At 35.2% G+C, this 17,535-nt stretch overlaps 1 protein-coding gene across 2 annotated transcripts in view; it reads left to right on the plus strand.

The window, feature by feature from the left end:
* Positions 1-17,535, plus strand: part of METTL25 (methyltransferase like 25) — a 139,311-nt gene that overhangs the window by 93,544 nt on the left and 28,232 nt on the right. The window contains exons 10-12 of one of the 2 annotated variants that reach the window (XM_068560361.1): positions 6,351-6,425; positions 6,979-7,050; positions 8,615-8,723. In XM_068560361.1, coding sequence (XP_068416462.1) covers positions 6,351-6,425; positions 6,979-7,050; positions 8,615-8,707 — 240 coding nt within the window. In that variant the 3' untranslated portion in view covers positions 8,708-8,723. Of the gene's footprint in view, positions 1-6,350; positions 6,426-6,978; positions 7,051-8,614; positions 8,807-17,535 lie in introns of those variants that run through there. The other variant, XM_068560360.1, reaches the window with a different exon arrangement.

Below are 17,535 nucleotides of genomic sequence, written 5' to 3' on the forward strand. Positions count from 1 at the left end.
GAACCTGCTGTATAAAAAAATAAAATAAAATTCAAAAATTCAAAAAGTAAATAAATAAAAATACTTTATTGCTGAAAACTGCTGACCATCATCTGAGCCTTCAGCAAGTCCTAGTCTTTTTGCTGGTGCAGAGTCTTGCCTCTGTGTAGGTGGTGCTGACTGAGCAGGGTGGTGGCTGCTGAAGGCTGGGGTGGCAGTGGCTATTCCTTAAAATACGGCAACAATGAAGTCTGACCCACAGATTGACCTTTCACATTTTCTCTGTAGCAGGCAATGCTGTTGGATAGCATTTTACCCACAGCAGAATGTCTTTCAAAATTGGAGTCAGTCCTCTCAAACTCTGCTGCTACTTTATAAACTAAGTTTATGTAATGTTCTAAATCCTTTGTTGTCATCTCAACAGTCTTCACAGCCTCTTCACCAGGAGTAGATCCCACCTCAAGAAACCACTTTCTTTGCTCCTCCGTAAGAAGCAACTCCTCACCTGTGAAAGCTTTATCGTGAGGTTGCAGCAATTCAGTCACATCTTCAGGCTCCACTTCTAATTCTAGTTCTCTTGCTGTTTCTGCCACATCTGCAGTTACTTCCTCCACTGAAGTTTTGAACCCCTCAGAGTCATCTATGAGAGTTGGAATCAGCTTCCTCCAAACTCCTGTTAATGTTGTTATTTTGACATCCTCCCATGAATCATGAATGTTCTTACATCTAGAATAGTGAATACTTTCCAGGATGTTTTCAATTTACTTTGCCCAGATCCATCAGATGAATCACTATTTATGGCAGCTATAGCCTTACAAAATGTATTTCTTAAATAAGACTTGAAAGTCAAAATTACTGCTTGATCCATGGGCTGCAGAATGGATATTGTGTTAGCAGCATAAAAACAGCATTTTAATCTCATTGTGCATCTCCATGAGAGCTCTTGAGGTGCATGGCCAATGAGCAGTAATATTTTGGAAAGAATCTTTTTTTCTGAGCAGTAGGTCTCAACAATAGTCTTAAAATATTCAGTGAACCATGTTGTAAACAGATGTGCTATCATCCAGGCTTTGTTGTTCCATTTATAGAGCACAAGCAGAGTAGATTTAGCATAATTCTTAAGGGCCCTAGGATTTTTGGAATGGTAAATGAGGTCAGCTTCAACCTAAAGTCACCAGCTGTATTAGCCCCTAACTGACAAGAGATTTCAGCCTGTTCTTTGAAGCTTTGAAGCCAAGCATTGACTTCTCCTCTTTAGCTATGAAAGTCCTAAATGGCGTCTTCTTCCAATATAAGGCAGTTTCATCTACATTGAAAATCTGTTGTTTAATGTAGCCACCTTCTTTAATTATCTTAACTAGATCTTCTGGATAACTTACTATAGCTTCTACATCAGTACTTGCTGCTTCACCTTGCACTCTTATGTTACAGAGACAGCTTCTTTCCTTAAACCTCGTGAACCAACCTCTGCTAGCTTCAAATTTCTTCTGCAGCTTCCTCACCTCTCCCAGCCTTCATAGAATTGAAGAAAGTTAGGGCCTTGCTCTGGATTAGACTTTGGCTTAAGGGAATGTTGTGGCTGGTTTGATCTTCTATCCAGACCACTACAACTTTCTCATTATCAGCAATAAGACTTTTGTTTTCATATCATTCATATGTTCACTGGAGTAGCACTTTTAATTTCCTTTAAGAAGTTTTCCTTTGCATTCTCAATTTGGTACCACATCCACCTACCTTGAGTTCTAGCCAAGGGTATATCAGCAGGCTCAGTCCTACCATCTACTGGTGAAAATAAGGTCAATTGCTAACCTATCTTCTGATCAGGTAGCGTGTGGGGAGAATCTCCGAATAACTATGTTATCTCTCATCCAATCATACGACGCATTCCCCATGCAGTTGAAGTATGGTCCACCTTTGCGTACCTGGGCCCCTTATATAGATCTATAAAAAGATGATTTTAATAAATAAATGCAAGAGAAGAGACAAATCTTCCATGGAAAAGAATTCTAAATAATTTATTTGGTTATTGCACCCTCACTCCTTAAGCATAACTCCTCACTCCTTAAGTGTAGGCTGCAAGTTGTGACTTTCTTCCAAAGCATACAATGTGGAAAGGGGAAAAGGAGGAACATTACAGTGAAGAAACCTGACAAATACTATCTCAGCCAAGTACTCAAGGTCAGTATCTACAGTGATAAATCATATTGATAGTACGTACCCTTAATATGATGTGAGGAATATCATACTTTACTTCTGTAGTCTTCCTCTCAAAACCCATAGCCCCAGTTTAATTATGAGGAAAACATCTGACAAATCCCAGTGAAGGAACATCCTACACAATGCTTGACTAGTACTCCTCAATACTGTCAAGGTCATCAAAAACAAGGCAAGTCTTGTGAGTCAACTATACTCCAATAAAAATTTTAAAAAAAGAAAAGAAAAGAAAAGGCGAGTCTGAAAAACTGTCACAACCAATAGGACTAGATACAATGTAGTAAACTGGATGGGATCCTGGAACTGAAAAAGGACATTAGGTAAAAAGTGAGAAAATCTGGATGAAATGTAAACTTTAGCTAATAGTAATATATCATTATTGGTTCATTTACTATAACAAATAACTGTATTGTAAGGTGTTAATAATAGGGGAAACTGGATATAGGGTATATCTAAACTCTGTTATCTTCAAAATATCTGTAAATCTAAAACTTCTAAAATATGTTTATTTTTTAAAAATAATGTGAGCAAAGCTAATGTTTATTGAACCTTTGTTTTGTGCCAAACATTGTGCTAAAAGCTTTGTTTATATTATCTCACTGAATGCTAAGGATGACTTTATGAAATGAATAGTTATCCTCATTTTATAGGTAAGGAAATTGAGACATAGGTTAAGTGGATTTCTTAAAGCTCAAATCTAGGAAACTGGGGAGGAAGGATTCCAATGCAGTCTGTCTAACTGTAGAGCCAATGCTCCTTTTTGTCATATTCATATAATTTATTAACAGACATTGAGCTCAAGAAGAATGCTTAGCATTTTTCTAAAACTAGTGTTCATCAGACAAATAAGCCTACGAGGAAGAATAAAGAGAAAACTCTGTGCTTGCCAACAGACAAAATAAATGTACTTCTAAAGCAGATTGAAGAATTGAGGTTTGAAATAAAGGCAGAAGAAACTCAAGGAATGATGAATCTTACTGAAGCATTTAAAGAAGAGATGCTTATATCCAGAACTTTGATTCTTGAAACTTTTGCAGACAGGATGAAGTTGATCAAGCATTTGAAGTGTGTTGAATCGTAGGACATACACTAACACAGGGGTCCCCAACCCTCTGGCCGAGGACCGGTATAGGTCTGTGGCCTGTTAGGAACCCGGCCGCACAGCAGGAGGTGAGTGGCGGACGAGCCAGCGAAGCTTCATCTGCCGCTCCCCATCGCTCCCCATCCCTCTCATTACCACCTAACCCATCGCTCGCATTACCGCCTGAACCATCCACCCCCCCCACCGACCTCCCTCCCCATCCGTGGAAAAATTGCCTTCCCTGAAACCGGTCCCTGGTGCCAAAAATGTTGGGGACCGCTGGTCTAACACATAAGCTGTATTGGAGTTAAAATGTCAAAAAAATTGTAAGAAAAGTAAGGGAAAAAACCTAAAGCTCCTCAACATGACTGCTCATTTACTGTCTCTCACCCAGTTTCTCTTTAGGACTGGATATCTCCCTGAACCTAAATGACAGCTCACTGAGCTAGGGCCCTGTTATACAGCTTAACTAATATTAATCCCTTTTTCTGGAGTCTAGGAGATGGGCAGCAGGGAGCAATGGAATTCACGACCAAAACTCCCAGCTGCCATTCAATGTGCACTTCATCTTGTAAGTTTCCATGTATGTCCTTGCCTAAGTATGATCTACACTCAGGCACTTCCTCAATTCTGACGCCTCCTTTATCTCTAGGATGTTTGCCCTATCTTGGCTCTCACTGGATTTAACACTCAATAATGTCATCTGCAAAATAAGACCATGAATATACATATGTTACTAATTGATATTAGAATTAAAAAACAGTCTTCATAAAATTTCCATAGATTCTCTGATCTAATCTTATGAGACTGATGGTTGAGCATTTGATTGAAAAAGTTGATTAAAGCATGAAATCATATCTTAAACACTGAATTTTTCACTTAGAAACATATTAATATAATTATATCCACCAAACTTTTGGTATAAGAACAAGGCCATTTATTTTGTTTTGTTTTTTGCACACAGCTTTGCATATAGTTTTGCTAGTTGGATTTCTACCTTAACTTCTGTCCATCAAACATACCTGTAATGCATAGTTTACAGTATCCCGCTTTGGATTACTCAAAGTAAAGCAAAAGACTTCCACTTTTTTTTTAAATAGGAAAGTAAAGGTGATGTTCTCACCTTTTCTCTTCAAAATTACACAAAAGCAACAAATAAAAAGAGAAATAGAAACACAAACTCCTTTTTTGACAAAATCAAAAAGAATATTAAATCTCAAACCATGTGCATTATGAAGTACAGTGAAGGTAAAGAGGGATGCAGAAAGACGCCAAGAGAAATTGCCCAGGGTTACATACAGATCACCAACAAAACCAACAACATAGTTCTTTAAAGTAGCATATCCTGAGGAAAAAAATCAACAATTCCTAGTTTGGAACAAATGCAATTGATGACCAGGGTGGTGCTTCTCAGTTTGACATAAAGGGGAGACAGAATATAGGAGAACCCAAGGAATCACATTGAAAAACCATGTTTGTAGGAAGCAGTATGCTGATGAGGCAGGATTGAAAAAAGATTGTGAGTTCTGAGTTGTCCTGTAACTGCTGATCTCACATGACAGGACAGAAGTGAAGACTGAAGGCTATAATTCAAACACACACACAATTTTTTTGAGATGAGAGTTTTTGCTGGCTTGAAGTGCAGACCTAGATCTAGTCCAATATCCTCTACTGCAAAAATTTGGTCCAGGAGGTACTCATTTGATTCAAAGATGGGCAAAATTTTAAAAAGGGTTGGAGAGGGCTTCCCTGGTGGTGCAGTGGTTAAGAATCTGCCTGCCGATGCAGAGGACACGGGTTCGAGCCCTGGTCTGGGAGGATTCCACATGCCGCGGAGCGACTAAGCCCATGAGCCACAACTACTGAGCCTGCGTGTCTGGAGCCTGTGCTCCGCAACGGGAGAGGCCGCGACAGTGAGAGGCCCGCGCGCTGCGATGAAGAGTGGTGGCCCCCGCTCACCGCAACTGGAGAAAGCCCTCACACAGAAACGAAGACCCAACACAGCAAAAATAAATAAATAAATAAATTTAAAAAGGGTTGGAGAGAAGGCCATAATCTGCTTGGGTTCTATACCAAAGGGGAGATCTTTTCTGGAAAGCTACACTAGAAATTGGATGAGACAAAGCTTTACTTGTCACTGTTACCTACCCTTTTGTATTTTTTGAATTCAAAAGAAATTTCATGTAATAGAAAAAGAATAGGGGCTTTGAAAAAATATTTAGATATTTTCAAGGAAATCTGAATACAAATCTTTTCAGATTTTGGACTCTCTTTATTCAGTCTTTCACTTGTTTTGACCACATATAATTTGACAGCAATTTCTCCTGGTGATTTTCCTTTATCAGGCCTTTCACAGAGGCATTTAACTTATAGAGAAACAACTTTTCCTTTTGCATTTATATCTCATTGGTTTTGTAATATTTATTCATGTCATAATAATATAACTGGAATAACAAGTTTAGGAAGAAATACAATTAATTCAGTAGGCATAAAGCTCAACTGGTGGGAACAGAAACATATAAATGACCTAGAAAGTGGCCTACTAACCACAAAGGTTCAGTGTACTATGGGTGTCATATGTTTTAGAGAAAAAACAGAAAGCAATGCTTGTTGATGGATTTGTTAAGTGGATGTTAGAAGAAATTACCTTAAATATGAATATGTGTCCTTACTGTATTCCTTTTGCCTTTGAGTTATTCTTTAGGATATAGTTTTAGATATATTGTTTAAATTTTAATTTTGTTCAAGAACTGTTTATTGAGCTCCTACCTACTGTGCACCCCAAGCATAGAAACGAGTGAAAGTAAGTATTTCATCACTACTTGTTGAAATCAAACAAAGTTAATAGGTTGTTATTGGTGATTTTACTTATGATATACTGAATAACCTATATTGGTACAGAAGATTTAAATGAAAGAATTTAATTATATTGACTTGCTTCATGAATATCCTTAGAGCTCTTCAGACACCTAAGGTTGTTTTAAATTGTTATGTTTGTTTTACTTCAGGGTATGTTTGATTAGAAAAAAATATTTTTAACTGTTATTAAATTTATTATTGTTGTTTTATCTTGAAGCTGCCAGAAAAAATTATAATGGACTACTACGAGAAGTATAAGCCTAGAATGAATGAGCTGGAGGCTTTTAATATGGTAAATCTCAGAATTAAACATACTAAGTTGAATATGTTGCTGGACTTGAGTAGCATCCTATTAAATTTTTTTATGGGGCCAACCAATCTGTGTTGTTTTTCTCTTAATGTAGAAAAACCGTTTTGTATCATTTCCTATTTTAGAACTATATTAGGTGTCAGTAATGTAATAAGGAGAACACATGGTAGATTTCTCTTAAAGTGTATTATAAATGCATGGAAAGAAGTTTTAGAGTTCTTTGAACACATATTGGTCTCAATGCAGTTATTTCACAAGCATTCCTTTTAATGAATTTCATTCTTAGTACCCCTTTAAAAGCTTTCTATCACATATGTATGATTGCTCTTGGATTCTACCCCAAAGTCACTCAAAGGACATCCTTTTCCTTTTACTATTAAAGAAAAACTTTCGATCTCTGAAGTATTTATTTTCTGAAGATGTACAATGGGTATTTGGCCTTATATGAGTTTCTGTAGATACATTTTCTTAAGCAAGTGTTAAGATAGTATTTTTGTTTTAAAGTACCACTGTCCTATCTTATTCTTTCTTTTAGTTGAAAGTTGTTCTGGCTCCTTGCATAGAGACATTGATTCTTCTGGATCGACTTTGCTACCTGAAAGAGCAGGTAAATTATGTTAATTTTAAATGCATAACAAATATCTTTATTAAACCCAGTAATATAGATCTGCTTATAACTAGGATAACATTCTTTCACATAAAACTAGTAAGATAATTTTTCTCATTATATTTTCCAAGTCTAAATATTCTTTCCTTCTCTTTTGAAACAAAAACATATGTACAACAGATGTTTCCAGCAAAGCTACTATGATAAAGTTTACATTCTTTTGATTTTATGGTAATTACTATACAGTAGACAATGCACACAAACCATCATATGTGACATATTGTATAGCTAAAATTAATAAAGGCCAGATGTAAAAGATATCATTTATATGCTTCATTTTGTAAGAATCACCTTTTAATTCACTTTTGAATTTTCGGACATATACACTCTGCAGTGTAGAAATTTCTTTCTCATCAGTGATAATTGCTTCTGTTTTTTTCACAGTCTTATTTGTTTTATCTTTGTTGAATGACCAAAAAAATATGATTTTTTGTTATCTTTGGGAAAAATGTGTTTTTCAGATTCTACTCTAAGCTATGATCAAAATTATGTTTTTGAGCTATTTAAAATTAAGCCCATTTGTGGATTCAGCCTTGTTTCCAGTATAAACTCTTTATTTTAATAATTTTGTTTTATCATATGGAGAGCTTTACTTCTTTTCAGCAAACTACTTGGAACAAATGGATTTTAATAAATGGTATTTTTATGGAGAAAGGCAATTTTTAAATATTTAGATAATTATGTACTTTCCTAAGCTACTAACTAATTCAAAATCACTGGAAACTTTCGGTTCTCAACTTGTTAGGTCACAGAATCAGCCTTATTTTACTAGGTACTCATCATTTCCCTTTCAAAACAATTTCCAGTGACCTAAATAAAATAGGTAGGCAAAACAGTATGCACCAAGTTTAACAGATTGGTAATGAAGTGATAGAAATCATATAATTGTTCATTTTGTTAATATTTTAAATAATATTTTACTATTATAAAAGTAATACACACTTAATGTTAGAAAATTTTAAATGAAGAATATAAAGAAGAAAATTAAAAGTAATGATTATCTCACCTTTCAGCATTAGCTATTAAATTATTGATATGTTTTCTAGAGCTTCTAATATATGTTTGTTGCATGTATGTGTATGAGCATATTATTTCTACTTTAATAAAAGTTGGAATCAAATTGTAAATGCAGTTTTGCATCTAATTTGTTTCATTTGTTTTATTTAGAATTTTTCCATCTCATTAAATGTACTACAGAAGCTGAATAATGTTTCATCATATAATTTATTTAAGTAATACTCAGTTGTCTCTAGCCACTTCCAGTTTTTCACAATTGCAGCAAGGAGTAGCCTTGTGGTTCACTCTCTATGCACATCTTTAATTATCTCCTCAACATAAATTCCCGAAGGTGAATTTCTAAATGTTAATTTTATTCAACAAAGAATAATTTTCTTTTATATAATTTGTTTTTCATGTAGTTTTTATATTCCAGTATGTAGTCTAACATCTCTCATTTTTATCTACAACAAGTAGTTGCCTATTTAAATCACTTACCAATTTGCAGGATGATATTGCATGGTCTGCACTTGTGAAGTTGTTTGATCCTGTGAAATCTCCCAGATGTTATGCCATTATTGCGCTGAAGAAGCAGCAGTGATTTCAATTGAAGCAAGGTATTAGATGTATCTGTTTGTGGAATCAATTGCTAATTTTGCTTTTCTAAACATTAATGCCATGTTACATAAATATTTGAAAAACATTGCAATATATTTTAAATAGGCAATAAAATAATAGCTAACAACAGAATGCCTTAATCCATTTTCCATTGTCAAAGCATACATTAATTTTAAAAAAATTAAGAACTCATGAAAATATTATAAAAGGATTTGACCTACATTTCTGAGTTAGTACGTCTATAGGACATTGTAATCTGAGCCTTTTTTCCTGTTCAGTATTTGAGACCCTTGTTATTTGCTGCATATCACATTTTGACTTTTTACCAGCTTAAAATCAGATGAAAGGTATAGGTGTAGATACAGTAAAACTAGTTGGTCCTGAAGATCATTAGCATTTTCTTTCACATTTTGGAAGGATTTTTCATGTTATCAGGAGAGAAAAAGTCATGCTTAAATAAATACCCAGGAAGCAGGCCAGAAATAAAAAGTGCTTAATATAAAGCATATTTTATACTGTGTTTTACTCTAAATTGCATAAGGACATATTCTGTGTCCTTAAAGGAATATGTGTCTTATAATTGAGATACTCACTTTCAGGATTCTTGGGGCTATTTATCTTACTAAAATAAAGGATGGCTTGGCACTTAATGAATCACCTGGTACTCTGTAAAAAACCAGTCTAGGAGAAGCAGGAGTGAATAAGAGAAGACCCACACTCTGCCCAGTGTGGTACAGAGTCCTTTCATTAGCAGAAAACCTGAGGTTTCTAATACACACAGAAGAGATGGACAACTGGGAAAAAGCTTCCTTGATTCTCAGCTAGAGACTGCATAAAATTCTCCCAGAAGAAGAAGTAACTGCTTCCTTAAATTTTAGAGTCTATACACAGATGAGAATAATTTTTTGCTTTGGGTTGTGATACTGCGTTTGTAGCCAGTATATGTGTGAATGATCAGGTGCTTTGTATACCTAGTACAACACTGGGAGAATTAGCCATTTTTTAAGTTTTTTATGCTGAAAACTTTAAACATGTCCAGAAGTGGAGAGTAGAGTATAATAAATCCCCATGTACTCATCACAAACTTCAGTAATTATAAACATTTTACCAATCTCGTTTCATCAGGGCACACATGAAAGTGCACACAGACACACATTTGCCACCCATACTCACCTTCCCTGGAGAATTTTAAAGTAAATCTCAAACAATTTGTTATTTCACATAAATACGTAAATATATATTTCTAAGTTAAGGATTTCTTTCCATAATAATCTATTACTTATCCTCATTCACATTTCCGTGATTGGCTCAAAATGTCTTTTATATCAGTTGGTTCAATTCAAAATCAAAACAGGGTTCACACATTTGCATTTGGTTGATGCGTCTCTTTAGGTTGCTTATTTTATTCTATTTTATTTCCTTATATTGTTTGCTATATGAGTATCTCTCTTAGGAGCAGAAAACCATTCCAAGCCTACCTTCTTTCCTTTCATAATTTTAACTTCTATGTAAAATTTTAAACTTTTTTTCTGATGCCCAAATATTTATATAACATTCATTTCTCCTTATAATAAAGAAAAAGAAAAGAACCTTATATGGGTAAAGCTCTACTTATATGGGTAAAGAGAAGTGCATTACAAATGTTTTAATACCAAGGAAAGTATGTAGTAACTTCCCAGTGTTTCAAAACATTGTCAGAAATTGCATTTACCAATTAAAGCTTTCCATTTGTTATTAATCAGAGACAAATGTGAGATTCCAGCATCTAATCAACATGAGATGATCTGTACGGTCACACTGAGATGATAACATTTCAGCAGAAAGCAAAGAAATACAATATTTTGGTAGGACTTTATACACGTGAATCCCTGTTGCACTGTTTGTAGACTCATCTCATAAAAACTGCTCTTCGAGAACTCGTTTACAAGTTGAACTAAAGAGTGGTGCATTAGCAGGAGCACCAATTCTGACAGTTACCTTCTGGGTGAGTTAAAGCAAGACTCTTAATATCTCAGAGCCTCATTTGTAAAGTAGGGTTTTATTTAATATTTATTTTATAAACATTTATTGAATGCCTACCATGTGTCAGAGATTATGCTAGGTAGGCACTGGCAGTATGGAGACAAACAAGACATGTCCCTGTCCTCAAAGAGTTCAGTGAGGAAGACAATACAATTACTAATTACAGTAATTAGAACTATAATTACTGAACAGGGCTGAGAGGATCAGGGCATAGGGTTCTTTAGGGTATCTTCAAATCAATAGACTTAGGGGGAAGAAGGACTCAGTAATATTAGTACCGTAGTTTAGATTCATGTGACTTAAGTTGTTTTGTGTCCTTGCCTAAGTCACTTAACTATTCGGTGTGCCTCAGTTTTCTCATCTGTGAAAAATAACGTAAGAATAGAATTTACTCATAAGGTTGTTAAGAGGATTTACGGACTAAATATATGTTATTCAGCTCCCCCAAAATATCTCCAGGCACCCTGTTAATCAAGCAAAACTAAGTTTATTAGAATGCCCTTCAGCAATAGAGGAATTCCCCTTGACAGTCTTGACTGTCTCTGAAGGAGGAAGTCAGGAAAGGATATTTACAAGATTTGGAAGTCTGGGCTCAAGGAGCTTAAGGCAGCTTTTTTAAGGTGGAGAACAGACTGGGATTGGGGAAATTTCATGATGTAAGTTTTATGGTTAGTATCTATAGCAAGGTGAGGGTCTTGAACCAAGTCTTGATATGTAAACTGTTGCTTGATAAGTGAACTCTCTGCCAACGAAAGCAGATTGTTTGTCTGAGGTAAATTAATATATGGGAATTTCCTGAAACAAACAATGAAGTTATTTATTGGTTTACAGTCTTATCTTTCCTGGGGAAAGTTTTCTTGCAACAAACAAATAAATCATGTTGAAACAGGTGGTCTCAGTTCTTAGACCCCATAGCTCTGTCATATTGATGCACATGGTTGCGGTTCTCCATGTAAAGTACTTAATTCCTGGCACATAATGCATAATATAAAAGCAATAGTTGTGTTTTTTACATGTCCTAGAGGGAGAGAAATGGGAACTTATTTATAAGTTAAGACATTGATTTTGTAGGGAAAAAAAATGTGTTCTAGATTCTAATCAGACAGCTTACAAATGGATTTTTAGTGTCCCCATTCAAAATTTGAGGAATTGTCCACATTTAAAAGTGGATTTGATTACTGGATGAAGAACGTTACTTTATGCTCAGTAGTATGTTTCACAGCAATTTTGCTTGCTGACATAATCTATCATTTTAAGATTAATATTCATTTTTAGATTAATTTCTAATAGTGATTGCTCTGTGTCTGTAGGTATAAATGCTGAGACTTATGCAAAAGACCTCCCACCCTACAGGCATCTGATGATTGTTCTTTAATTGGCGTTTCTAGCTACTGTGCATAATAATAATTATTATTATTACCCTCTTTAACATGCATAGTTATTCCAAAGTCTTTGTCATGAGGCATGAGGTTTCATTTTTTCCTAGATGGCTATGAGCTAAATTGACTGCTTTTTTTTAATACATGTTTTTATTTTTTTTTTAATTGAGATATAGTTGGTTTACATATTATATAAGTTTCAGGTGTACAAAAGAGTGATTCACAATTTTTAGAGGTTATACTCCATTTATAGTTTTTATAAAATATTGTATATATTTCCTGTGCTGTATATCCTTGTAGCTTATTTATTTTATACATAGTAGTTTGTACCTCTTAATCCCCTACCCCTATCCTGCTCCTCCTTCCTTCCCTCTCCCCACTCACAACCATTAGCTTGTTTTCTATTATCTGTGAGCCTCTTTCTTTTTTTTTATTCTAAATAAAATATAAACTAGTGAACAAATATTCACTAGTTTGTTTCATTTTTCAGATTCTACATATAATGATAACATATAGTATATGTCTTTCTCTGACTTATTTCACTAAGCATAATACCCACCAAGTCTATCCATTTTGTTGCAAATGGCAAAATGTCATTCTTTTTGGTGGTTGAGTAGTATTCCATTCCATACGTCTGTGTGTGTGTATACACATATATGTATATGAATAGTACATATATAAATAAATATATGAAATTTCCATATGCTTTATTTTTTTCCTTCCAGTTTTATTGAGATATAATTGACATACAGTACTGTTTAAGTTTAAGGTGTACAGCGTAATTATTTGACTTACATACATCATGAAATGTTTATCACAATAAGTTTAGTGAACATCCATCACCTCATATAGATACAAAATTAAAGAAAGAAAAAAACATTTTCCTTGTGATAAGAACTGTCAGGATTTACTCTCTTAAAAACTTTCATATATAACATATAGCAATGTTAATTATATTTATGTTGTGCACTATGTTCCCTGTTACTTATTTATCTTATAACTGGGAGTTTGTACCTTTTGACTGCCTTCATCCAATTCCCCTTCACCCATCCCCCTCCTCTTGTAACCACAAACCTGATCTCTTTTTCTATGAGTTTGTTTGTTTTTGTTTGTTTTTAAAGTATAATTTACCTACAGTTAACACTATGTTAGTTCCTGTTACACAACATAGTGATTTGATATTTCTATACATTTCAAGATGATCACCGTGATGGCTCCAGTCATTATCTGTCACCATACAAAGATACTGCATAGTTACTTTTTTTTTTTTTAATCCGTCATCAATTTTATACACATCAGTGTATACATGTCAATCCCAATCGCCCAATTCAGCACACCACCATCCCCACCCCACCGCGGTTTTCCCCCCTTGGTGTCCATACGTTTGTTCTCTACATCTGTGTCTCAACTTCTGCCCTGCACACCGGTTCACCTGTACCGTTTTTCTAGGTTGCACTTACATGCGTTAATATACGATGTTTGTTTTTCTCTTTCTGACTTACTTCACTCTGTATGACAGTCTCTAGATCCATCCACGTCTCAACAAATGACTCAATTTCGTTCCTTTTTATGGCTGAGTAATATTCCATTGTATATATGTACCACAACTTCTTTATCCATTCGTCTGTCGATGGACATTTAGGTTGCTTCCATGACCTGGCTATTGTAAATAGTGCTGCAATGAACATTAGGGTGCGTGTGTCTTTTTGAATTATGGTTTTCTCTGGGTATATGCCCAGTAGTGGGATTGCTGGATCATATGGTAATTCTATTTTTAATTTTTTAAGGAACCTCCATATTGTTCTCCATAGTGGCTGTATCAATTTACATTCCCACCAACAGTGCAAGAGGGTTCCCTTTTCCCCACACCCTCTCCAGCATTTGTTGTTTGTAGATTTTCTGGTGATGCCATTCTAACTGGTGTGAGGTGATACCTCACTGTAGTTTTGATTTGCATTTCTCTAATAATTAGTGATGTTGAGCATCTTTTCATGTGCTTCTTGGCCATCTGTATGTCTTCTTTGGAGAAATGTCTCTTTAGGTCTTCTGCCCATTTTTGGATTGGGTTGTTTGTTTCTTTAATATTGAGCTGCATGAGCTGTTTATATATTTTGGAGAGTAATCCTTTGTCCGTTGATTCGTTTGCAAATATTTTCTCCCATTCTGAGGGTTGTCTTTTCGTCTTGTTTATGGTTTCCTTTGCTGTGCAAAAGCGTTGAAGTTTCATTAGGTCCCATTTGTTTATTTTTGTTTTTATTTCCATTACTCTAGGAGGTGGGTCAAAAAAGATCTTGCTGTGATTTATGTCAAAGAGGGTTCTTCCTATGTTTTCCTCTAACAGTTTTATAGTGTCCGGTCTTACTTTTAGGTCTCGAATCCATTTTGAGTTTATTTTTGTGTACGGTGTTACGGAGTATTCCAATTTCATTCTTTTATATGTAGCTGTCCAGTTTTCCCAGCACCACTTATTGAAGAGACTGTCTTTTCTCCATTGTATATCTTTGCCTCCTTTGTCATAGATTAGTTGACCATAGGTGCGTGGGTTTATCTCTGGGCTTTCTATCTTGTTCCATTGATCTGTGTTTCTGTTTTTGTGCCAGTACCATATTGTCTTGATTACTGTAGCTTTGTAGTATAGTCTGAAGTCAGGGAGTCTGATTCCTCCAGCTCCGTTTTTTTCCCTCAAGACTGCTTTGGCTACTCGGGGTCTTTTGTGTCTCCATACAAATTTTAAGATGATTTGTTCTAGTTCCGTAAAAAATGCCATTGGTAATTTGATAGGGATTGCATTGAATCTGTAGATTGCTTTGGGTAGTATAGTCATTTTCACAATATTGATTCTTCCAATCCAAGAACATGGTATATCTCTCCATCTGTTGGTATCATCTTTAATTTCTTTCATCAGTGTCTTATAGTTTTCTGCATACAGGTCTTTTGTCTCCCTAAGTAGGTTTATTCCTAGGTATTTTATTCTTTTTGTTGCAGTGGTGAATGGGAGTGTTTCCTTAATTTCTCTTTCAGAGTTTTCATCATTAGTGTATAGGAATGTAAGAGACTGATGTGCATTAATTTTGCATCCTGCAACTTTACCAAATTCATTGATTAGCTCTTGTAGTTTTCTGGTGGCATTTTTAGGATTCTCCATGTATAGTATCATGTCATCTGCAAACAGTGACAGTTTTACTTCTTCTTTTCCAATTTGTATTCCTTTTATTTCTTTTTCTTCTCTGATTGCCGTGGCTAGGACTTCGAAAACTATGTTGAATAATAGTGGTGAGAGTGGACATCCTTGTCTCGTTCCTGATATTAGAGGAAATGCTTTTAGTTTTTCACCGTTGAGAATGATGTTTGCTGTGGGTTTGTCGTATATGGCCTTTATTATGTTGAGGTAGGTTCCCTCTATGCCCACTTTCTGGAGAGTTTTTATCATAAATGGGTGTTGAATTTTGTCAAAAGTTTTTCGGCATCTATTGAGATGATCATATGGTTTTTATTCTTCAGTTTGTTAATATGGTGTATCCCATGGATTGATTTGCGTATATTGAAGAATCCTTGCATCCCTGGGATAAATCCCACTTGATCGTGGTGTATGACCCTTTTAATGTGTTGTTGGATTCTGTTTGCTAGTATTTTGTTGAGGATTTTTGCATCTATATTCATCAGTGATATTGGTCTGTAATTTTCTTTTTTTGTAGTGTCTTTGTCTGGTTTTGGTATCAGGGTAATGGTGGCCTCATAGAATGAGTTTGGGAGTGTTCCTTCCTCTGCAATTTTTTGGAAGAGTTTGAGAAGGATGGGTGTTAGCTCTTCTCTAAATGTTTGATAGAATTCACCTGTGAAGCCATCTGGTCCTGGACTTCTGTTTGTTGGAAGATTTTTAATCACAGTTTCAATTTCATTACTTGTGATTGGTCTGTTCATATTTTCTGTTTCTTCCTGGTTCAGTCTTGGAAGGTTATACCTTTCTAAGAATTTGTCCACTTCTTCCAGGTTGTCCATTTTATTGGCATAGAGTTGCTTGTAGTAGTGTCTTAGGATGCTTTGTATTTCTGCGGTGTCTGTTGCAACTTCTCCTTTTTCATTTCTGATTTTATTGATTTGAGTCCTGTCCCTCTTTTTCTTGATGAGTCTGGCTAATGGCTTATCAATTTTGTTTATCTTCTCAAAGAACCAGCTTTTAGTTTTATTGATCTTTGCTATTGTTTTCTTTGTTTCTATTTCATTTATTTCTGCTCTGATCTTGATGATTCCTTTCCTTCCGCTAACTTTGGGTTTTGTTTGTTCTTCTTTCTCTAGTTCCTTTAGGTGTAAGGTTAGATTGTTTACTTGAGATTTTTCTTGTTTCTTTAGGTAGGCTTGTATAGCTATAAACTTCCCTCTTAGAACTGCTTTTGCTGCATCCCATAGGTTTTGGATCGTCGTGTTTTCATTATCATTTGTCTCTAGGTATTTTTTGATTTCCTCTTTGATTTCTTCAGTGATCTCTTGGTTATTTAGTAACGTATTGTTTGACCTCCATGTGTTTGTGCTTTTCACGTTTTTTCCCCTGTAATTCATTTCTAATCTCATAGCGTTGTGGTCAGAAAAGATGCTTGATATGATTTCAATTTTCTTAAATTTACTGAGGCTTGATTTGTGACCCAAGATGTGATCTATCCTGGAGAATGTTCCGTGCGCACTTGAGAAGAAAGTGTAATCTGCTGTTTTTGGATGGAATGTCCTATAAATATCAATTAAATCTATCTGGTCTATTGTGTCATTTAAAGCTTCTGTTTCCTTATTTATTTTCATTTTGGATGATCTGTCCGTTGGTGTAAGTGAGGTGTTAAAGTCCCCCACTATTACTGTGTTACTGTCGATTTCCTCTTTTATAGCTGTTAGCAGTTGCCTTATGTATTGAGGTGCTCCCGTGTTGGGTGCATATATGTTTATAATTGTTATATCTTCTTCTTGGATTGATCCCTTGATCATTATGTAGTGTCCTTCCTTGTCTCTTGTAACATTCTTTATTTTAAAGTCTATATTATCTGATATGAGTATAGCTACTCCAGCTTTCTTTTGGTTTCCATTTGCATGGAATATCTTTTTCCATGCCCTCACTTTCAGTCTGTATGTGTCCCTAGGTCTGAAGTGGGTCTCTTGTAGACAGCATATATATGGGTCTTGTTTTTGTATCCATTCAGCAAGCCTGTGTCTTTGGTTGGAGCATTTAATCCATTCACGTTTAAGGTAATTATCGATATGTATGTTCCTATGACCATTTTCTTAATTGTTTTGGGTTTGGTTTAGTAGGTCCTTTCCTTCTCTTGTGTTTCCCACTTAGAGAAGTTCCTTTAGCATTTGTTGTAGAGCTGGTTTGGTGGTGCTGAATTCTCTTAGCTTTTGCTTGTCTGTAAAGCTTTTGATTTCT

Source organism: Eschrichtius robustus, chromosome 13 (assembly GCF_028021215.1).
Source record: "Eschrichtius robustus isolate mEscRob2 chromosome 13, mEscRob2.pri, whole genome shotgun sequence".
Taxonomy (NCBI): Eukaryota; Metazoa; Chordata; class Mammalia; order Artiodactyla; family Eschrichtiidae; genus Eschrichtius; species Eschrichtius robustus.